Source organism: Crocodylus siamensis, chromosome 1 (genome assembly GCF_052110815.1).
Source record: "Crocodylus siamensis isolate JL-2025a chromosome 1, ASM5211081v1, whole genome shotgun sequence".
NCBI lineage: Eukaryota > Metazoa > Chordata > Crocodylia > Crocodylidae > Crocodylus > Crocodylus siamensis.
The window spans coordinates 145643421-145667817 of NC_143395.1; the positions used below are offsets into that span (position 1 = coordinate 145643421).

Here is a 24397-nt window from a genome sequence, read left to right on the forward strand (position 1 = left end):
GAATATGCTAATGCCTGAGCTATTACACAAAACACAGGGAGAAGGAGGGGAATGGCCAGGGGGTGGGGGTGGGAGTGGGGGTGGGTGGAGGTTTAGCTCTGAAAAAATCCTTCTAGGTAAAACTATTAGGTACATTTGGCCTGCACTTGTGAGCAGCCCTGGCTTGACCAAATCCACATTTTTCAGCATTCTTGTTATTAATAGAAAAAAAATGGCACCCTGTTCTAGTGGTAGTCTGCCAAATCTAAAAATCCTCACTCCATGGTTTATTCTGAACTTCTTCTATTTGCATTACTCACTTTAATTAGCACCATATTGCTCCAGCACATGCTTTGGAGAAATGATGCCACTGAGACCACTGATGACTACCTAAAGCATGATGACTAACTGGTGGCATACGTGACACAAGTGGCACAGGAAGCCTTTGCATGGTGCGTGGGAGGTCAAGGAGGGGGATGGTAGAAGAGCAGCAGGGCAGAAGCTTGGGCAGGGAGAAAAAGGCAGGGGGCACAAAGCAGAGCAGCAGATTGGGCAAGGAAAGGGAATCGAAGTGCCTCTCAGAGATGGCACAGGGCATACTTTGTAGCACACCTTGTGAAAAAGGTTCACCCCCACCAAGCTAAGGCAAACTTTAAACAAGGTGTGTAAGACCTTCAGTGTCCACCACCAGTAAAGCTGCCAGAAAAGCAAACAGCAGGAGAATTCTTCCTGTGAGGACATCTTGGTTTGACTTTATCTGAGTCAAAGGACATAGGATCAAGTTAGTCCTCCTCATTTCTATTCCATTTTGAGTCACCGACATGATTTAAGCTGGCAAAAACCCATGGTTTTCCGTTCAGTAGACATATTTTAAAATTTGGTTTGGACCGCATCATACCAGATACATTTGTATGTCTTCAAATTTCCAGAGAACTATGAGCTTCTCTCACCTGGAAGCTGCTGAGTCCAATGGACATTCTTGTCCATTTTACTGCTGATAGCAGCTGTGACATTTATGAGAACATCAGTCTTGCTGAGTGGCCGGAGGGAGCACCCAGTGTTTCTAGGAGCTGAGGGATCAGGCAGGGCTGCCCAGGCACTAGACCTGCAGCTTCAAGGATTCCTAGCGTCCAGAGGGTGGCCTAGCATCTTCACAGGCAGGCTTGCTAACCTAGTGAGGAGGGCTTTAAACTAGGTTCACCGGGGATGGAGGCAAAATTCCTGAGGTAAATGAGGAAGTGGGTGACCTGGAGGAAGCACAAGCAGGAGTGGGCAACAGGGGAGGTGTTCTCATACTTCCTGAGGAAGTAGGGCAATTGGCTAGTTACCTCAGGTGCCTGTACGTGAATGCATGGAGCCTAGGAAAGAAGCAGGAAGAGCTTGAAGTCCTCCCAGAGTCATGGGATTATGACATGGTTGGAATAGCAGAGACTTGGTGGGAGCTCGCATGACAGGAGCACTGTCATGGATGAGTATAAACTGGTCAGGAAGAAGAGGCAGGAGAGGAAAGGAGGAGGAGTTGCACTTTATGTAAAAGAGCTATATGATTGCTCAGAGCTCCAGTATGACAGGTCTGTTGAAAGCCTCTGGGTTAGGGTTAGAGGGGAGGGCAACAATGGTGATGTTGTAGTGGATGTTGGCTATAGACCACCAGACCAGGAGGAAGTGGTGAGTGAGACTTTCTTCAAACAGCTAGCAGCAGTTTCCCAGTCACAAGCCCTGGTTCACATGAGGGATTTCAATCACCCTGATATCTCCCACGAGGACAATACAGCAGTGCACAGGCAATCCGGAAATTTTTTGGAGAGTGTTGGCAACAACTTCCTGGCGCAAGTATTGGAGAGACCAGCTAGGGGCCATACTTGGTGGCTCTTCTTGATCTGGTGCTCACAAGCAGGGAAAAATGGTGGGAAATATAGTAGTGGATGGCAGCTTGGACAAGAGTGACTATGAGATGGTTGAGTTAAGGACCCTGAGAAAATGAAGGAAGGAGAGCAGAAGAGTATACTTCAGAAGAGCAGACTTTGACTTGCTCAGGGAACTGATGGGCAGGATCCCCTGAGAGGCCAGTCCGAAAGGGAGAGGGGTCTAGAACAGTTGGCTGTACTTTAAAGAAACCTTACGAGGGCACAAGAACTAACCAGCCTGATGCACAGGAACATTAGGAAGTATGGCAAAAGACCAACTTAACCAACAGGCTACCCAGAAAAGACGTGGACTTTCCATGCTTGGAGGTTTTTTAAGACCTGGATAGATAAAGCCTTGCTGGGATGATCTAGTTGAGGATGGTCCTACTTTGAGCAGGGGGTTGGACTAGATGATCTCCTGACATAGGTGACATGTAGTGAGGGCACAGAGGGGTATATGCCACCCCTGACAGGGCCATTGCCACCACCGGTGCCTGTGGGAACTAGCCAGTTCTGCCCCCACTACTGACAGCGGCACCTGTGGATGCCCTCCCAGACGCAGGAGGCACCGATCCGCCATGCCTCCAGTGGTCCTTTTCAACCCTAATTTTTTATAATTCTATGATTTTAAGTAATATATGCGGCCGCCTAGGCCAGCAAATTGAAGGAGGTAGCAAAAACAGTGTGTATGCACTTCCCATATGCTCATTAGGGGCTACTTTACAAGTTTGGGCATATGCAAAAGCAAGCAGAACAGCTACAGTGCTGCAGAGCCACTGGAGTCTCTGGTACCCCCACTCCTCAGGTCCCTGGTATGTTAAAAGGGAGAGTGGCAAAAACAAACCATTCCCAGCAGAATCCATTCAGGCTTTCCAGGCACATGTGTCTCTAGGCTGGGTCCCTTGAAGCATCTAGCTTCCCTGGCCACAGATATCCAGGCAACATTCTCTTCAAAACCTTGCCTTAGACTCAATAAAGGTTTGTCAGTATAAAGATATTCTGAATGAAAGATTTCTATGCGCTGTGAAGGGACAATTTCTTACAGAAGTTTGTCTCGCTGCAGAATTTCCAGCCATCCCTAAACATTATGGACAATTTAAAATGCCTAGAATTTCTAGAGCCAGATTTTCAAACAGACAGATGCTTTAGCTGTCTGTGCAAGCTATACATAAGTGCACACAGATAGGAAATTGTAAAGATGGAGGTGGGCAACTGTACCACAAACAGGCATGTGGGTACACGCATGTCACTATTTGCATGCACAAATCCAGATGCAGCTATTTTTTGAGGTATTAACTGAAGTGCACCTGTGTATCACTATTTGGCCTTCTAGGTCAGTACATGCAGTTGATAAATGTCCTTTTAGATGGATGAGCCTTTTCGTTAAAAGTGTTGATATTCTCTGAGTAACTGCATCAGCAAAAATATAAGTATTGCATCAGATAGAATCACACCGCACATTTGTTGTGCTCAATTTATGCCTAATCAAGGCAGTACAGAAAGCGTTCTGCTTTTTGTGGGTTTTTAAAATTTCAGTATCATGACAGAGACACTTAGCAGACTACATAACTGGATCTATAACTCTTATGCAATAATCCAGGTTGAAATAAGAAAAATTATGATATTTTTTATTTCCATGCCCATTCCTTGGGTGGTAGAACATTGCACCAGGACAGGGAAGGACCTCTTATCATAGAAGCCCAAATCCCTATCTAGCAAAGTAAAAGGCTACACATAGGATTTCATTATTCTCTTGAATTCTATTCCACCCATTTCCCCCCCACTTTCTCCCTTATATGATTTATTTATTCAAAATCTCTGTCACCTTGACTCTTTCCCCTTTATGCTCATTCTTTGGTACACTTATACCTTTTTATTCAAGACCGATCTTTTTGCTCTTACTCTGTCATTATGTAATGTCTACATGAAATACTGACTGCACAGTTGTTACTCCAGTCGTTTAGTACTTGCATACCCGAGTACTAAATGACTGTGCAGTAATCGGCATTACTGCACAGTAGCATCCCTGCATGGCTTCCTGGCAATGCTACTATGCAGTCATAACTAGCTACTGTGCAGTAAGCATCTCGTCTCGACACAGCCAATAGTATTCACTTTGTACTAGGGTGAAACACTACAGATAAAGTTCTAAAGACCAAGACATAGCTGGGGTAGAAAGAAAAGGGAATGAGCACACTGCAAAAAAGTCTAACTTGATTTTGGGTAACATTACTCAATTATTTACATTTAATTATGGTACTCGTATCTTGTTGCTCATATTTTATCCCTAAATTGACAAGTGCACAGAAAAAATCACATTTTAAAGATAAGTAGGAAAATAAGATCACCCTGATCACAGACATGTTACAGCTACATTTCTCTCTCAACAGCACTGGGTTTGCTAAAATAAGTTAATCAGCCTTCTGCCCATATTGGGCTACTGCTCTTTCTTTAAAATCTATAGTTACCCCAATTATTATAGATTCCCAACCACTGTAGATTGGAAAAAGTCTAACTCTCAAAGGTCAAAGTGTATTGTACTTGTTTCCATGTTTTCTTTATTAGTGCAAACCAGATTATAATAAGACAGAAATTTCTATAAACATCTCAGTGAAAAAAAATATAATTGTTAAATATACAGGTCTTTTTTAAATTATAGATCAACCTCTTGAGACAATACACACATCACAGTGCAACATGCTATGGCAACAAAACCATGCAAAATATAGGGGTTTTTGTTTCAAATTGTTTGCTTACATCATTGCTATTTAGTTTGTTTTAGTGACTTTGTCCCATCAAAGCCAAATGAATTCCTGAATTTGCAAAATAATACATTAAATAGATATTGCAGGAAGCCTTTGCCTATAACAAAACATCAAATGGTTAGTGTTTTGTTTTAGCATGTGAGATACCCCCTCTGGACTTTTCTTGTTCTTTCTCTTCGCATTTCTTTTGTTTATAAGATAAAAAAAATTATTTGAAGTGCTAAAGCAAATATTCTTGAGACTCATTATACAGGAAGCAGTTTCTAAGAACTTCTCTTCCTCGTCTAGGATCTAAAAACAAAAACCATGATCTTTGCTGAAGCTCTTATACTTTTCATTTCAACACACACTGCTCCATTAACTGATTGTCACAGAAAAAAGCCACAAAACACACACACGCACACACACAGAGCAGCATGAACTGCACAATTCAAAAGACGATGCAGACAAACTTGAGTAGAATCCAAGATCTTTCTACCTCTTTTCATAACAGGTTAGTGCTCGCCCTCAGTGTTGGTGTACAGTTTTTATGGCATGGGAAAATAGGGATGTTTCTGCCCTATAAAAATAAATGTGTTGAATGCTTTAGTTTGAACTTGCACAATGTCAAAAAAGATCCAAAGACACTGGAGAGATAGAAATAAAAAGAATCCCATAAGAGAGGACAGCAGTGGAACTCACATCTGTTGGTGAGGAAGTGTTGACACCAATGTCCATTTTTACCTTAGTGCAACATCTTTGAAAAATAAGTTCTTACTTTTCAACGAAGAAGAAAAAGAGCATAATCAAAGAATGTAGACAGGAATGTTGACTGCTTTCACGTCCCCTTAATGACATCCAAACAATATTTTTGTACAATCATAAGCATCAGCTACTTAGCAGGCACATTTGCTTCTGAGAAGATAGACTAGACTTGAGAGAAGCTGGGGGTATTTGTTATGGGTTATTTTCTCCCTGTGACCCATTATGAAAATGGACAAGAGCCTTTCTTGGAACAGACAGCAAAGACAAAAGGAAAGAAATCCAGTGTTAAAAATACAAATGTCATTTGGGGGTGCACTAGGAAAGGAACAATATCAAACAGGTTTTCACAGGTCCCCTTAGTTTAATTTAAAAGAAAAGCAAAACAAAACAAAACATGTACACACAGAGTGAATTAACTCCATATTCTAGGGTGAAGTTCATGCTTCTTAGTGCAAACAGCATGACTTCCATAGGTCCATTCCTTCTTTTATGGCAACAGTAATAGCCTGACATTTTTTCTGAGGTCAGTCAGCAAAAGGATAGGGAGGGTGTAAAGAATGCTTAGTATAAAGCTGTCATGTCTATGTAAAGTTGTGAACTTGCATGAAGGCAACAGCTTTTCCTGCTGTCCCAGAAAAGAAAAGGTGAAGGAACTGGGTGATGAAGGGACAAGGGTGCTTCGCCAGGCACGTTATTCTTCTAAGCCAATAAACTTACCACATTGCGTGTGAATTTCTCAAAAGATGTTCGACGATCCAGTGTGTGATCCAACTTAAATTTAAAAATAGGGAGGGGGAAATTAAAAAAAAAGGGGAAAAAAATGAAAGAAAAAAAAAAAGAAAAGAAAGGCCAGAAAAAAATAAAGCAGAAAAGAAGGAATGATGAAACGATGGACTGCAAAACAAAGCTTATGTACAAATCAGGAAGCAAAAGTAGATATGAAGCTGCTAATGAATGCCAACTTATATAACAGCAGATGGGTAAAGCAGTTAGAGTACTTGATTTAACAAAAGGAACAAAAAATTCTCAGGGAAATTCTCAGGGGGACCAAACTGGTTTGAGTTAAAAATAAAATTGAAAATAAGAAAAAAAAATAATGAAGTCCACAACTTGGGTTAATGAACCAACATTTGCAAAATGTAAGGACTACATATATACAGTAGTAGCTCTTTGGCATTTTTCAGTATTTCTCTCCATATTATAGAGAGTTTTGACATCAATATTTGAAAAACATCATACAGTATTTCCACATAATCCTCAGGCTGTTGTTTTGCACAGCATGGGATTCTGGAGTTCATAGCTATTATATTAATTCTAGTAATAATAAAGGGCCAGATTTTGGAAACACTGAGCTCCTTAGTAATAACAATTAGAATTCATCGCTCACTGAGTGGAAGAATCAGTTCCACTAAAAAAACAAAAAAAAATTGTTACTGAAATTTGAATGGTTTCAAAATGCCTCACATTTTAATAGTTAAGACCAACCTTGCAGGTGCACTATTAGAGACATGCCTGTGCAGAACTTACTGCATGTTCTGGGCCTGTAAAATGAATGTCACATAGAGGGATATAAATCTTTTTCAGAAGGAATGTGGCATGATCTGATTTTCTTTTTAGATTTCTAGCCTAAATAAAATGACTCATGTAAAGAAGTGGGAAAAAAGAGAACTCCCAGTGATTGAAATTAAGATCACCTGGCAACAAATGTAGTGGCTTTGGAAATTAAAATAAAGAAAAAGGCAATTATTACATAACCTTGGAAATATAAAAGACTGCTCTGTTGAGGTCTTTTTTTTTTTTTTTTTAATGTATTTATAAAAATACCTTTCAATTTAAATTGCTTGGCAACAGAAAGAGCAGGGCTATGTGTAAAAATAAAAACAGGTCTTCATTTAACTTATTAAAACATGCACACATGCAGAAGATATACACATGTATATATCTGGAACTACTGTATGCATGTGACCGCCAAATAAACCAGCCTAGTCACCTACCAGATATCCAGGTGTACTGCCATGGGAGAGAGAAGACCAAGTATTGTAACAAACATAAACACCACTTTGCGCAGTGGCAGTACAAAGGCAAGGTGCACCAATACCTTTTTCTTGGCCTGTAGCAGCTCCTGGTAGGCACTGGATCGTATAAAACGAGGATAGGAATCACTTTTCATCAGTTTGTAAATATGCTCCTAAAGAAAGAAATATACCCAGATAGAGAGAGAGATTTTAAAATGGAATTTTGAAAACCTTTTCTTAAATTATAGCAATTACTGTTCATAGAAAACAACTTTTTAAAGAACTGCAGGTTAAATGGTTAATTGGTTTAAGTTAACATTAATTTGAAAATGATTTTTTAATGAAATGTAGTACTTGATATTTTAGCAGTTTATTTTTGTTCCAAGATAACTCAACAACCAAGTAATTAAGCCATAGTGTACTGGCTACACTTAAGAACTTGGGTTTGAAGTTCGTGGTCATTTGGCTAGACTCCTACCTGCACCCTTAGTTGAAGGAGAGAAAAAAAAAGAAAATGAAATTGAATCTAATTGAAAAATTAATCTATTTACAGTTCTGAGTTTTTGCAGACAGGTTAGACAGGGGAATAGGCCTGCACTTATCTGTTTATCTCTTCACAGCTGGTTTATTTTGTCATACCTCAAATCATCTTTCAAAGGATCTTGCGGCACCCCAACACCTGGTTTAGCATCACTGTATAGAGTGCAGACATTACATTTAGATCAATCTAGCTAGGGTTAAGTCAATCTAAGTGCTAATTTGTCAAACATATAGAGAGGCTAAATTGGGCAAAAAATGGTAAGCCTGATCTACATTAGCTCAGCTAAGGATGTGAGCTAAATTAGATGGTGAATGGGTTAGCCTGACCTAGTAAACATCTGCACCTGTTCAGAACACACTGCTGGGGCTAGGAACACCCCAGGGCAGCAATCTTCTTACCTCCCCAGTCATGGCCAGGCTATTTTTCACCCTCCACATTGCCACATCTCCAGACAGATACCCCCAAGGACTCACTACCTCTACCCTCCCCCCCCAAATTACTTAGATTGGGTTCCTGGCCTGACTCCAGGCACTGGTGAGAATGTGCAGAAGCCACTCCTGACCTATTATCACACAGCTTAAAGTAAGTCGCATCATCATAGATCAGGTGCAACAAATGTGTTCACGTGCCCATAGACATGTGACCCCTGACTCAAAGAGCATAAAGCCTGGGTAGTTATCAAGTCTGCACAAGGATAGAGAATGCACATAAATCAAATCCAGGAGGGATGCTCTAAAATCTAATCCAGGTTAATTTAGTTTTTATCTGGGAATAGTTTTATGCAGCAGAGTCCAAAGGCCCTGGTCAAAATCATCATGCTAGATATTTACATAAACCAGTGTTCCTCAACCTGTTTAACTTACTTTATAAAGTACAGTATTTGTATACTGCAGGTTTTGATTTTCTCCAGTTGGGATAGGATGCTTTACAAAAGCCAGCGTTCATAAAAATATTTCATTTTAAAATACAGCTCAATGCAGCCACCCTTTTAAAAGTAAATGAAACCTTCCCTTGCAACACAGAGGACTGTTGTGCCAGGGTTTTAACTGAAGCAAAACTTTCTTGATTTTGTTTTGTGGAGAAAGTAAACAAGATGGTAGCAAATACAGTGCATTCTCACTGACCAAAACTTGGTTATCCAAACAGCAACATGTTTTTTTCTAACTTGTAATTGCTGATATTGTGGAACAAACTTTTCCCTTTTTAAGCTCCATTTAATAGACTACTGCATCTGTATTCTTAAGTCTGATGCAATAGGGTAACTTGTAACTGTTGGTATTGTGTACTGTTCTTTTTAAGCTTTAATACAAGGTTTCATCTCCATTCTAAGTTTTATGCAATAACTTGTAAATGAAAATAAACAAAAGGACAATTATTACATAATCTTGGAAATGTGAAAGACTGAACTGTTGAGGTTTGGTTTTATTTTTAATGTATTTATAAAGTTTTTGCTTGCCTGAACAAATTCAGTTATCTGAATGGCTTATCATAAGGTGCCAGATAATCTAGGTAAAAATGCTTTTAATATTATTTCAGTTTTAAAACTGTAATGTATTTGAAAACTCTGAAAATTAACCATGACAATAAGACATCTTCTGACCAACTGAATTTGGATGTGGGGTCAGCTCCATTCTCTTTTACAAGAGCTGATGCATTTTCCCCTCACTGTAATGAACCCATGGTGACTCCCAGATCCCAGGTCAAGTTGGTAAAAATGAGTTAAAAAAATCTGCCTGTAAACTATTTGCATATGATTTGGACACACTGGGCACGTCCAGATGTTCATGGACATTTGGTTCCCCCAGGAAAAGTAACGGTGATGCACCTTGCACCGCTGCTTCTTGTCCCCAGGAAATGCCTGTGCCACTCGCACTTTGGAATGAGGCAAGTTATGCTGGTGGGGTAGAGGAGGCTGGGGCCAGCACTGGGATGGCCCCTGAAGCCTTACCTGGGGACTTGGGGGGCCTCTTGGGGCTGCAGCTATGGCGATTCCGCCATGCTGAGCCTGCCTGGCAGGGGAGCATGGCCCTGGGTGGGCTAGCTCCAGTTTTCAGCAGTGTGCGCTGGCCGAGCGTATGTTGTTCTACGTTTTTTTTCCCATGGTTTTCTTGACCTCTGGATATCCAGGGATAAAAAAACCCGTGGGAAAAAAAACCCCAGCACAGTGCACACTCAAGCAGTATGCCCTTGAAGCATGGAGAACACTGGACTGTGCAGTATGTGGCTCTGTAAACATGTCTGCAGTGCCACGTGCCACGCGACCGTGCTCATCTGGATGCGCCACTAAGTTAGCAGCATAGAACCCCATGATGTTATTTTTAGAGCATCGCTATGGAGAATAAAGTTACAAGACTGGTATGAAACCCTGAAAGCTGTTAAATTCAAGGCTGAGCAAGAAGCTATCAGAAGCAATTGCAGAGCCAAGGTTCCCCTGTTAAACAAGAGTGCTGAATAAAGACCATAATGTGCTAAATTCAAGACACGGAAGATTAGGTCTTCTCTCCTTTCCCTGAGAAGCACTCACTGCCAGAACTGAATCAGATGAGTAGAGTTCTGTGAAAACCACACCTTGCAAAAAGACTATATAAACTACATCAGAGCTATACAGTCTCTAAGCATGCAATTTATGCCTTTGTTTTATAACTACTGACACTTTAATCTCTAAAGTTTCAATAGAGTCAGGCAGTCACATGCAGGCTATCACAAAAGAACATACATTATAGTTCACTTGAAAAAAATATTGTTTTTTCACATTTTTGTAATCTAAAACAAAAGGCATTGTGACTAGAACTGAGCTTTTCTTTCCTTCTTTTGGCAAATAGGCTACTGGACAAGCAGTTCATTTTTTTATTACTGTGAAATAATTTATGAATTTGGGAAGGTTCCAGGTAGAAAAAAAATTGGGGCTTAATTCAGAGAACTGCGACAGGGGAAAGCAGTGGTAGGATTCCCTTCAATTCAACAGCCTACCAGTTCAAATACTCGTTCAAGCTTGGGTCTCCCCCATCTTAAGCCCCTCTTTTGCCTAAGGGTTCAAACCTACTTCTCCCACTTCTGGTAGAGTGGCCAAATTCCCTAGTTACTCAATGTTCTGAGCTGGGTATTCTCAATCTCTTCACTTGATACTGTAGCACTTCATATAAAAATAGTTAATTGTTCAGTGGACCCGGGACTGAAAATCAGGTGTCCCCCGCTTCTGCTCAATGAATGTCCTAACCACCATGCTACATATTTATTCCATCTCAATGCCTATTTAAGCATTCTGCATCAAAATGGAACAATTCCAACTGGTAGACTTAAGAGAGGCCCACTTCAGAACACTTCAATGGAGAGGCAGAAGCCCCCATTTCAAATACCAACTCACAATTAGACCTAGACTGGATTTGGATTTGGTTTCTTACTTTCCAGTAGAATGCACCCACCAATTAATTGTATCCCAACCAGCCTGCATGTCTCACTACCACCCTTGTGTGGGGTGGGGACCTGGCCTGGTCAGCATGCACAGCTTTCAGGTGGGGCCACTGCTGCCATGGGACCTGCTCAGCTTCCCCAGGAGGTAGGGAAGTGGCAGCGATGGGTGTGCAGGGGAACTGCAGCTGGGTTGGAGCACAGAGCATGGGGCTGGTAGGAGTGCAGAGCCTGGGATCCATGCCCAGTGGAGTGACTGGAGTGCAGAGTACAGGTGGGCAGGATGTGGATGTGAGTGTGTAGGGTATGAAGGAGGATGACGTGGGTGTGAGGACCCCCCCATTCCCTCATGGTGTACAGCCCCCACCCCCATAGCAGCAGGTGGCGGGCCCACAAGGTGCTCATGGCCCACACAAGTGTTGCCATCTGGTGGGGCACAGCTCCATCCAGTTCCTGGAGCTGCATGGGGTGGCAGGGAGTGGAGTCAGGCCAGCCCATCTTTATTGCACAGGGCTCCCTGTGGCTCACATGAACCCCCTGGCACTCATGCTCCACTGGGGGGAACACCTGCATAATGGAGCCCAGCTGTCTTCCCTGCTTCCTACAGCCACATGCAGATCCCAAGACTCTCTTGGGAAGCAGGGGGCAGGGTTTCCGTCAACTTCTGGCAGAGTCCCAGGAGCTGCAGGTGGCATCAGGGGACAGGAAAGGCAGCTGGCTCCATCACGTGGGGCTTGCCCCCAGTGACATGCAAGGGTTGGGACCTGCATGTGTGCCATGGGGAGTCCCACGTGATATAGGCAGGCTGGCCTGGCTCCATCCTATGCTGCCACATGTAGCTTCCAGAACTGGAGTGTTTGGGTTGTGGTCCTTGCCTCTGTGAATGACTAGTTCATGATGCAAAATAGAACACCATCACCAAGAGACAGAGTGTGCATTTGAACACATGTGACTACAGCATATTTCCTTTTGCTCCAGAATAGGACATTATCTTGGGAGATGTAAGTCCAAATCCCTTCAGGCAGAAGAACTGAACTTGGTGACCCATATCTTGGATATATACATAGCCAGTTACATCAGGGGTAAATGATACCACTACTGCTACCATCACTTCTACTACTACATTTATAAGTTTAGCAATTTGCAACCATTTTTTTTACAAGTGCCCCAAAATTAAGCATTTTACATGGGGTTAAAATGAATATTTAATTTAACACAAAACATTTTTAAAACATTGCCAAGATATACATGTTTTGGTTCAAATCAAACATTCCCCCCTTTCCTCTTCCCCCTCCATTCCTGCTTCATTTACCAAATAAAAAAAAAAATCACTGATATGCACAGCCCCATTTCTGATTGGAAGCATCTGCTTGTTGTGTCTGTGAAAAGCACAACAAGGCCATATTTTTATTACTAAATTGGTCCCCAAAATGTAAACTGTTATATATTTATGGGAAAGAAAAGCTTGTTAAAGCCATGCTCACAGGGCTCTTTGTATCTAGAGTATCACTCTTTCCTAGAAGATCATTTCCTAGAAGTCTATCATGCTGTTCAGTAGATGTCACTTTTATAATGAAATCCATAAAGTATAATATCCATAGAACATGGTTCAGATATAACCACAAAACAGGCATTTAGGAACAGGTTTGTTTCTCTTTCAGGGTGTGCTTTCTTTATGATGTGAGCAATTTAACTCATAAATGCTAACAAAAGTCATGAAAATGCATCAAGAGAACAGACTCCTAGCTTTGCTTAAGGAAAGCCCATTAAAAGCAGCTGAGCCAAAGAATTAAGAAGAATCCAAATAAAATCAGCTTCTCCGCACCACAGGGTGCACTAGGAAAGCAAAATTCCTCCCTTCTTAGAGGGCCACCTTCAAGCCTTTGCAGTGGTACAGTCACCTAAATAGGCCATATCTGGTCCTGTAGTAAAGCATAGGAGTGTCATATGCAAATCATTAATTTTAACCCTATTTTATTTACTGCATTTAATTTTTTTTTAAAGAGAATGTTATAATCTTTCTCCCAAATATATCCATTTGTACATCCCAAAGACCAGCCCTCAACCAGAGATAATACACTGACCTGCGCATCTTCAAATGTGTATCTTCCAGGGTCCTTCACATTCTGTGTAGTTTTGTCATAACTTTTTGAATCTAAATTGATGGCACTGGGAGCACCTGGAGCAAGAAACTCCTGCCAAATTTCCTGGACTCGAGCAGGAACTTCACGAATAGGTCTCTTCTTCAAATCTTCTACTGCCATCCAGAACCTATGGCAAGATACGGTAACTTGAACTCTACATTTAATTTCTTTCCTAGGTTTCAATGTAACCAGTATAAACTTCTCCCTTTTTAAATGTGCTTTAATAAACCAAAACCAACAACAAAGATTTCACACAAAAAACCCATACAATTACAAAATTGTAGCCAGGCATTTTATGTAAAAATTACATCATTTCTGTACAAGAATTGCCATGGTGATCTGGCTGCAGAACTAGCTGCTTTATGAAAGATGAATATCTTTCATTTGGAAACAATGAGATAACTTGCCATATTTATCCCAGAAAAATTACAAGTTTCCAATAGGAGGGAAATGTATTTTGCATCCAAACCTCTGATCTTTTGTTTCCCTAACACTGGTTAAAATTGGCTCCTATTGTCCACACAAAATATCTACTCCACTTTTTAGATTATTAGGCACAACTATATTTTGTGGCTATAAGTTCCACAGGTGAATTGCTCAAAAAAACATTTCATTTTATCTAATTCAATTCTGCTCTCTTTCATTTTCATTGACTGTGTCCTTGTGTTGCATGTTTAAAAAAAATGAATAGAAGTGTCATTTCTCTCTTTGTCTACTATCCCATCAGATGCATGCAGCCATGCAAAATTATGTGTAGAATCCCAGTAGTAGCAGTAGTAAAACAGTACTAAAAAGACTTTGCCAAACAGCATTCAGATCTATATTAGCAAAACAAGTTAAGTAGTTTCATTTGTATAACAAAATTATCAGGGAAATGCAACAAAAAGCTCATGACCTAACCTGGGAACCCTCTAAGAGACAATTCTGTTTAGACATGGTGCAGTGCACAAAGCTTGCACAGGTTTGTTCTCAGGAAGCACAGGACTTCCATCTCTGCTGTAAGTCTTACTGTATTGGGGAAACCATTTATAACATAGCAGCCTTCCAATGTGGTTTCAACCAGGCTGATCCAATATGACATGTGAGCTGGGATTCTACTGTCCTAAAGACTGGATTTTGCAGGGTTAGAATATGATTTGAGATTATGGTTAAAAGTACTTCCATTCTGTTTATGCCACAAGGATAAGCCAAATGTTCACTCTGTGTGTATGTGGGGGTGGGCAGGTAACTGTATAGTACTTGAGGAGCCCTGAGGAAGTACTCTGCATGCAGGCTGCAGGTCAAATTATGTTGGTATACCAATTCTTAAACAGGTGGCAATGTAAAGCAAAACAAACAAAATATCACCTCACAAAACTTCACACTGGCTGGTTTACCACCTGGAAAGAAATGAGTGATTTCTCACAAAACCTGCTTACTTGGAAAAAAAAAGTGTTAAAGATTCCCTCTTTTCTAAGCTGGTCACACCTGCTTAGTGGCAGGGGAAGAGAAAGCCCTGGTCCCTTTCCTAGTCTCCTGCTCTGCCATTGACAACTTGGTTTCTCCTAAACAGAGCTAGAGGCACCTAGGGTACTTAGTGTTTTAATTTCTCATTACTAAGCAGTAGGGCTGTGCGAAGCTTTGGTCGCTGATTCGATTTGGCAGAGATTCGGCAGCTGAATCTCTGAATCTGAATCAAATCAAGAGACCCATTAATCTCTCCAAATCAAACTGGAAGCCTCTGAATCAATGTAGAGAGATTCGATGATTCAGGCATAGACACAGCTTTAAAGGTTTTTTCTACATACATCAAGGTACCAGGTGGCTCATGAATGCTGCAATGGTGAAATGATTCTCCAAATCAGCATCAAATCTTCAGATTCGGATTTGGCCAAATAGAATTGGGACAGTGATCCGAATCAACAAATCACTGCCCCAAATTCAGGCTAAATCTGAACTGAATACAGCTCGTTTCACACACCCCTACTAAGCAGCCACAACTGTTAGTCCCACTCTGTTGATATTCCTATGTTAAGTGCCTGTAACAGTATTTCAGTTACAGGTATACTGAAACACCTCTTAATAGTTTAACATACTGTTCCCACACAGCTCCCAAGTGGGGTAGACAAGTATTATATCCATTATTATATCTCTGTATGTGTACTATTATATGGTTATATTATATAATAGTAATGATATTTATACTATTATATATTATTTGGATTATTAGATTATTATATAGTATTATATCTCCATATCTGTAGAACAAGATGTTAAAGCTAAGTCTCTAACATCCCAGGCTAGTTCTAGGCACTCAACCATTCTTCTTTCTAGAGTATTCAGGATCTCATTACACTTTATTTGCATAACTGAATGTAATGAAGCTAGAGCAATGTACTGATTTTACTTAAGCAGAAATACTTTACAGCATGCAAACTCTAATTCACTGAACCCAGGAGAATTTGGGCAACTATTTTTTAAGTTGCTTGTGATATTTACATTTAATAGGTACATCCTGCAGTGCCATCCCCTTCATATGCAACTTCATAGTTTGGCTGATTATTCATGTGTATAAAAGACAGATAAAGAAACAGGTTTAGACAGACATCCTCTGTCTTCCCACAGACATCCTGACGGTTTAGTCTAGGGTGGCTGTCTTCATGATTGCTCCTGTAGACCACCAGCAGTGTGTCTGAGAGTCCACCCAATAAGCTCCAGGATACATTTTCTTTTTAGAGTAAATTATTGCCTTAGGCTACTATTTAGATAATAATGGCAAAATAGATAAAAGTTAAACTGATTTAATTGGGAGAATCTTGTGGTTTCCAGTTTAGAAAAGGTAAGCAATACAGTCACATCTTTAACTAGATAAGCACAATCTCTTGCCTGGAAAACACATTTTATTTTACATTTCTAGCATTACCATTCCCCAAACCCCCACAGAAATGGTGAAGCTTTAATTATAGCAACCTCTTTTAAACATGAAAAAATGCTGATATCTGCAACATTTTATATCTAGGGAAACTGCTTCACAGTAGACACTCTTACACTTTAATCTACTTAGCTTTGAAAACAAAATGTATGCCCTCCTCCTACAAAACACTCAAAAGTTAGGAAATGGCAGCAATAAGGCTGACTCTCTTGTGCATTTGAGTTATGATAATTTTGCCAAATGAGACATGGGAAGTCAATTGCACAGCCAAGACCTAGTGCAGTGCCAAACAACACAGAATCTCCTTTCTCTTCCTACAGTAATCTGCCTCATTCATTGTGCATTCCTTGTACTGAGTGAAGGAAGGATCTGGCAGAAAAAATAGTATGCAATCTCATAAAATTTCTACTGCATATACACAGGTGGGCAGATTAAGGTGGCCCAGGTGGTGACATGTACAGCTCATGCATGTCTGAAACTCTAGCTCTAGACCTGTTATGTTGGAAGGCATGTAGGGATGGAGCATTCTTATTCAATTTGGCCTGTCTCAGGGATTTGGAGGGAGGATGAAATCTTCAGAGAAGGAAGGTCCTAACAGTTGGAACAGAACATTTGCCCTTTCAGAGGTTTGCAACTCTGTCAAACCAAAGCAGAATTTCATGAGAACAGAAAGAAAGATGATCCCCTGACTCCTAACACCTAGGACCCTTGCCGAAAGCCAGTCATAGTGCAAAACATGGAGCCAGAAGTGTAACAACAGAGTCCAACACCCGGGGCACCTGCAACACAAAAGGGCAGCAGCAACATCTGGTTGCCACCATGTCAAAGGTATAATCTGCTGCCATGGTCACCTTGCCCTAGTCATGCTACTGCATGGAGCTGCTAAAGTTCTTTAATGAAATAGTTTGGGGTAGAGGAAATTAACATATCAGGGTAATCCCTGATTTGATTTTCAGAAATATGTGAACCCTTTTCACTAAAGCTGCCCAATGAACCAGTCTCAGGCCAAAGCAAATATGAAAAAAATGCAGTCTAAGGGGCTGAAGCTTAGCAAAACTATTTGTAACTGAAAACAGGGTAGGTAGGTGTTGCTATAATAGACAGCATAGGTATCTGTTGCTACTTGCTTTGTTTCTTAGGATTGTCATAATGGATGCACAAATAATTAAGGAAAGTTACTCTTCTCCAATGTCTGTTAACTGCAGAACTAGCCTCCCATTGGCATTTCAGCTAAATACACTCCGCAATTAAAAATCATCAGTAGCGATGATTGATTCTTTTCTTTTCTTCTATCAAGCTTCACCTTTGTTCTTTTGCTACTATTTATCAACAGTCTCCTACACCATTCCTTATTTGCACAAATTACAGTATTTTATTATGGTATAATTAAACCTCAAAAAAACCGCCTTGGGTAAAGTAAAGAAAAACATGAGCTTTCAGGCATAAGGTCGGAATGATCTATAGCCCACACCATTCTGCAGCATACAAATTAATGGTGTGTGCATATTCACTATATTTCTTTGATAGGATATAATTTGAATAATGTATCCCTTGTGTCATTTATTTTTATGGTTACTAGAGCTGTAAGCACCACAACAAACCTCCAGTGTACATTGGGCCATCCAAGGAAAACAGGTTCAGAATGAGAATTTCATATCTACTATCCTCTAGTCCTTATCCCCAAGTTCCAAACAGCCAGGATGTCCATGCTTCTTGAGTTTTCCAGCAACTTCAGAAGGATCTGGCTAATCAAGAACAGGAGCAAATTCCAGAATAGCCCCTGGCTGATTCTATCCAGCCACTAGCCCTTCCTTATTATCAAAGGGGCTGTTTTTTTCGCGTGAGTACCGCCATTTGTCACATAGTTACTGTTGTACCACTGTGGCAGGATGCGACCTAGGGGTGCCATGAACTCCCCTAGCACCCTACTACTGTGCCAAATCGGTTTCAAATGCACCCTCTCTATCACACCTGCCACATCTTTGATGTTAATTATTGGTAAAGGGAGACTGCCTTTTACCCTCTTTGGCACGGTGCCTTAAGATGTCCCAATCCGTGCCCTGCCTTCCATGACATGGTGCACGCGAACCTCTGGGCCACACGTGGGCCCTACAGTCACCCGGGCCCTCATGGGCTCCCTGCCTTGTCTCCGTTGCCCACCTGCACCCTCACGGGTGCTTCCTGGCCTCGCCTCACGATTCCCGCCCATGCTGGGTTCTCGCCTCGTGATCGAGGCTCAGGTGGCCATAGCCGTGCCTGGCCTCCAGACCCCCTTTCTGGGTCTTGCGCCCCGCTGGGCTCCTCATAATTGATACTGCCCACACTGGGGCAGGGTTGATACACCCCAAAACACGGCGCCTTCTCTCTGGCACCAGCAACCCCCACACTACTGGGGAGCTCCTATGAGGCCTCCTCCACCCCTACAGCCTCACCCAGTCCTCCGGGCTTACACAGCAACAAGACAGAAAACTCACACTCCTGTGTTCCAACATAAATTCCAAGCCAAACTGGCTAACCTTCCTTCACATCCCTACTAGGGTTTTCTCCACCCAGTATCCTCATGCAGAATTTGCTCAGCCCATCAGGCTTCCCTGCTCTGCTTGCTCCAACAGAGCTCCACCTTCCTCAACTGCCAGAGGGGAACTGTCCTTCTTGGCCTCAGCCTAGGCTGTTTATATAGGCCAGGCCCTGCCCCCTTCTGGTCAGCTGACCAAGCTGCGGTTGCCCCAGCAACCAGCACCTGTCCCTCTTTCTAGGAGCAGGGCACTTCAGTGTCCTGCGACAACCACATAGAAAGAAAGTCTGTCTTTTAGATATGTAAGAATCAAGCCATTTAGGTTATTACCATGGATCCTAATTTTCTCTAATAAAAAAACAAAAACACAAAAACACAATTTTCAGATTAAAAAAAGTAACCCAAAATCCACATTTTTCCATAATATATAACTATATATTACATCCTTTTTTAAATCTGAAAATTGGGGACTTTTTTATCAGAAAAACCAGGATCCCTGGTCATTACAGGTTGAAATCAGTAACAATCTCTACCTGGATGGAACCAGACTCACTGTTCTGAGAACCAAGTAATATATAGGGATAGCAGGGATCAGGTTAAAAGGGAGGCTGGGATTTTCAAACATTATGGAATTTAGGTCTCCAGATCACATATTTCAATCAGATGTATAGTCTTCTTTGAAAGTCAGACTGCCTGCACAACCAGCCCTAGGCCATTTAGATCATACTAAAACTTAGCAGTCTACATATTTCAAATACTTATTGTGTACTTTTCTTTGCAATACGAGCTAGAAAATCTGCAGAAATGACACTCCCAACTCCATTACTTTTAACAATAGGCCTCTGCTAGTAATCAGAGAAGAAAGTATGCCTTCTAAAAGAGTTCACTCATTCTTCAATCTGGTGCAAGCCTGGTGTTGGAGGACAGTTCTGTGCCCCTTTGAAATTAAATATTTCACTGAGAATCTCATATTGCACCAACATTTTTTCCTGAAAAAATATGGTGCAGGAAACACTGTATTGATTATAAGTATTTCATAAAGAACAGAGACAGAGCTGCCTCTGTTCTTTGTCAAAGAAGTTGAGAGTTATGTTTGATAAGTCTACTATACTCCCATACCTTTTCATTACTGGAGTATCTGAGAACCTCACCTCCAATACAGGACTTACGTGTACAACATCTCTTGTGAGGTAGTGAGATGCCATTAACCCTATATTAAAATAAGAAACAAAAACAAAAAGGGGTCATCTACATGTGCATATTAATGCCCAGCAATAAACTCCGGTGCATATGCCATGGGAGTTTATTACTCTGGGAGCTGTGTTTACATGCACACTTGGGACTGGAGCATGTTGAGCCAGGTTGGAGCAGCCCCAGGTGATGGAGGGCCCAGGGGTCAGCCTGCCAACCCAGGGTTGTTCTGACCCAGCTAAATGTGCTGTCGAGGGGCTGGCTGGGCACTTCAGTGTGGAGCTAGCTGGCAGGTAACCCCCACAATGAAGCACCCTTGTGCCCCAACTAGTCCTGTAAACATCTACACATGCATTGCTGCTCATGAAAACATTCAACAGCAGGATAGTACTTATATTTACAAGTCCTAACCAGCTGCAGAGTTTCCTGAGACCTAATGTACAGACACCAAAATGTTTACTATGGAGCTAATTAGGTAGCTCCACAGTAAATGTCTCAAGTAGTTATGCCCAGATTGATTAATTTGCTTCAGGTCATGCAGTCTGTTGCATAACAAAGAACTGAATCCGTCTCTTCCAAATCCCAAAGTGACTCATAAGTTTCTTTGTCTTGTACCATTCTCCATAATACAAGACCAAGGCTGCCAGTCCTGATTCTACCCCCTCCCAGCCTGAGTGCATAAACGTATAATATTGAGAATATTAACGGTATAAGATGCAAATGATCATGCTATAATGTAATCATTGTGTCCGCTTGGTTACAATCATATCTCTGTCATTTCTTTCATTCACCTGGGCAGTGGACTTCTCTTTTTATTATTACTAAGCCTTTCCTCAATTTTTGAAGTCCATTGTTACGTTTTCTACAGAGCTTGGCAGCTCAGTCTGCCGTGGTCCCATCTCTTTGCTGCACCTATAGTTTTGATGATGCTTGTTGTAGAGTCAATCATAGTTAAAGCTATGAAAGGATAACAGCTGACAAACTCAAATGTGAGATTCCATTAGTTATATCACAATCATAAGGAGCTGTTGATGGAAGCAAATTGTTTTGCCAAACTAATAGAAAGATTATTTTATTCCCCTAAGGTCCCCAAATCTACCACGGTGTAGCTGATAAGCTATCTTTTAAATGTATGAACTCAGGAGTAAGTCATAATTGCACCTGGAATGATCATGTCCCTGCTGATAAAGTAGGATACAAAGTTTTGTCATTATGCATAAAATGATTATTTAATTTAATGTATTATTTTTCTATCACTGAGATCATCTTGATTCTCATTCATATGGGACTAGTTTATTCTTTTTCTGACACTTCCCAGAGGCAATCTTTCCAGCTGGGACCCATAAGATATTAAGTTTTACCATGCCCATATAAGAACATAGACAGATAGATATAATGGTCAATGGCACATTGAGGAATCAGCTCCAAACAAATTTCTCTAGGGTATTTTGCTGGAACAATCATATAAAAATTGCCTATGGTTAGTGCTGTAAATAGGATTAAAGAAAAGAGCCAGGGATTATGCTGGTAAAAGTCTAGCTGGCAGCAAGACAAATCAGCCACAGAAAACTAGAAAACCATAGCCTTCGGTAGGTAGATTGAATAGGTTTATGTTTGAACAGATACCATGCATAAGAAATTACTAGGGCATTTTTAAAATAAAAAGAAACCTTTCCATTTCTTTGTACTACTTGGATAAACAGCTTTCATTTTAATGCTTATTCAGCTTTTTAAATTCCAAACTGCCTCCTAAAACTTATGGGTTTAACAATATTGCATATTGAGCCCAGTCTTACTACTGCTGAAATCCAGGGAAAATATCAGGTTGGATCAGGGTCATCCAGAATATTGCATTGATATTTTTGGTCCAATCTTGTTCAATAACCTGTCTTTATTAATACTTGACTTTCCCATCATACTGTATTAAATTCAAACTTAATTTTGAAGCCTCTAAACTGCAAGTCTGAATAGGTTATATAAGGTGTGGTAATGAGGCTGACTCAGTTCTCAGTTATCCTGTCTTAAATAAACTTAGGCAGTAAGTACAGTTATTCCAAGTTTAGAGACCTATGCAGCAACATGCTCAATGGCTCCTATGAGATGTTCTGTTACCTCAACTTTAGCAATTGAGCCTGGTTTCATCTTTCAGAATTGGGACATTATACAGGAGTAAATGAGATCGGGGTCTCAGCATTGCTATGTTTGCAAAAATTTTTAAGGAATTTACAGCTGAGCCATGGGAACTAATACTTGGGTGAAAGCATGGGGATGGGGTTGTGATGGAAATACCTTTCAGAAATAAAATTCAACATACATTAACCTTAGATATACTTTATATAGCATATAGAAGTTATAGATAGATATTACCATATATTTGTGTGTGTGTGTACATATATATTATTTAGACATATGATAGACATATATTTCAGAAGTAAAATCTACATTAACCTTAGAAATTCATATATTATCTAACTAATATTATATACATATTGCCTAATACATAGGTCACCCCATTATTATAGGTGTGTGTGTTTTTATGTATGTGTGTACACACACATATAAATATAGGAGTAATATATGTATTAGGTATTATGCATATTAGTTACATAACTTAGAAGTTATACATATGTTCTAAGTCTAAGGTAGATTTTACTTCTGAAATATATGTCTATGAGATACAGAAGTATCTAGAAGTACTATATATAGTACACAGATATATAGTACAAATATAGAATACTTCAATATATGCACACAATATACATATAATACATAATACTTCTATATAGAGAGTACACACACAGATATGTATATCTATAGTTCTGCTGAATGCATAGGACTTTATTATGACTCCACTAGAACTACCACAACAAAATACTGCATTTACCCAAAGCCAAGATGACTTAAAATTTAAAGTGACTGCCCAATAATTAGCTTTTATATATGGATAATTTATAAATATGTTATCATTTTCCATGTATAGAATTTAATTATTGGAGGGATGTCATAAATTCATCCCCCCTCCACTGCTACAGTGGGAAAAGCAGCAGCAGGGGCAGACAGCTGATGGGGGCAGGCAGCCCCTTTTCCCCCACCCTCTGCCCTCTTACAATGCTTGCTCACTCACCTGTCCCCTGCAGCTTCAGGGCCAGAGTCAGAGCCGTGGGAGCCACCTGCTTCCTGCTCTGCCTTGTATTCAAATCAAATACAAGGGTTTTTTTCCCCCCCGTGCTGAATGAGGGGAAAAACCTCATCTTGGATTCAAGTAAATATGGAGGCATTTATCACTAGTTTGATTATAATTATATAAAATTATTCGGAACATTTTTTATATCTGAAACAATTTTAACTAGAGACAGTTAGCTTTAACTTCACACACATACATCACCTTTTTATTATGTCATTCCTGAAGAATATATATATTTTTGGAAACCACACATGAAAGAAAGAAGTAACATTAATCATTTCATGTTTAACCTCTACTATTGGATAACCTTATTGTTATTTTCACTTAGTACAGGAAAGATTTGCAAAAGCTCTCAATGGTCTTAAATGTCTTAGTCATGCTGGAACAATCTCTCCATGTAAGTTTATTCTAATGCTGCATTTCATAGATTTCATAGATTTTCAGGGTCGGAAGGGACATCAGAAGAACATTGAGTCCAACCCTTGGCCCTGGGCAGTAAAGAGCTCTGGGATCAGATGACTCCAGCCAGGTTTTTGTCCAGTCTCTTCTTAAAAACCCCCAAGGTAGGGGAGAGCACCACCTCCCTTGGAAGCTCATTCCAGATTCTGGTGACCCTTACCGTAAAGAAGTTCTTCCTAATGTCTAGTCTAAATCTGCTCCCTGTCAGTTTATTCCTTAAAACAGAGGTGGCCAACCTGCAGCACAGGTGCCACAAGTGGCATGGGCAGGCTCTGCGTGGGTGTAAGATAGCAGACTGTGGAGGAGAAAGTAGAGCAGCTCAGGCAGACAGCAAAGGGCATAGAGCAGAAATCAGACTGGATGGGAGAAGGGGATCAGAGTGGCACTTTGGGAGGGACTACTTTATAGCATTCCTGCCAAAAATGTTGAATTCCTGCCATCCCCCCACAGTGTTAAAATATGTTGAATAACCTGTGAGTGGTCAGTATTTTGGGGATGACTTTCAAGATGAAGGTTTCTAGTTAAATTACTTTGCTAAAAGCTGATAGTAACCAGAGTAATAAATATGCTTAGTCAACAGATGCACACATTATTAAAGTCTGTTGTAAGTCTGAACAACCTCAGCTCTCAAACT

At 40.6% G+C, this 24397-nt stretch overlaps 1 protein-coding gene across 3 annotated transcripts in view; it reads right to left on the bottom strand.

The window, feature by feature from the left end:
* RGS7 (regulator of G protein signaling 7) overlaps positions 1-24397 on the bottom strand; it is a 500495-nt gene that overhangs the window by 17070 nt on the left and 459028 nt on the right. The window contains exons 15-18 of one of the 3 annotated variants that reach the window (XM_090031505.1): positions 13444-13630; positions 7494-7583; positions 6113-6166; positions 5130-5210 (exon numbers count right to left, since the gene is read on the bottom strand). In XM_090031505.1, the coding sequence (XP_089887631.1) occupies positions 5136-5210; positions 6113-6166; positions 7494-7583; positions 13444-13630 (406 nt within the window). In that variant the 3' untranslated portion in view covers positions 5130-5135. The remainder of the gene's footprint in view (positions 1-5129; positions 5211-6112; positions 6167-7493; positions 7584-13443; positions 13631-24397) is intronic. The other 2 variants (XM_090031503.1, XM_090031504.1) reach the window with 2 other exon arrangements.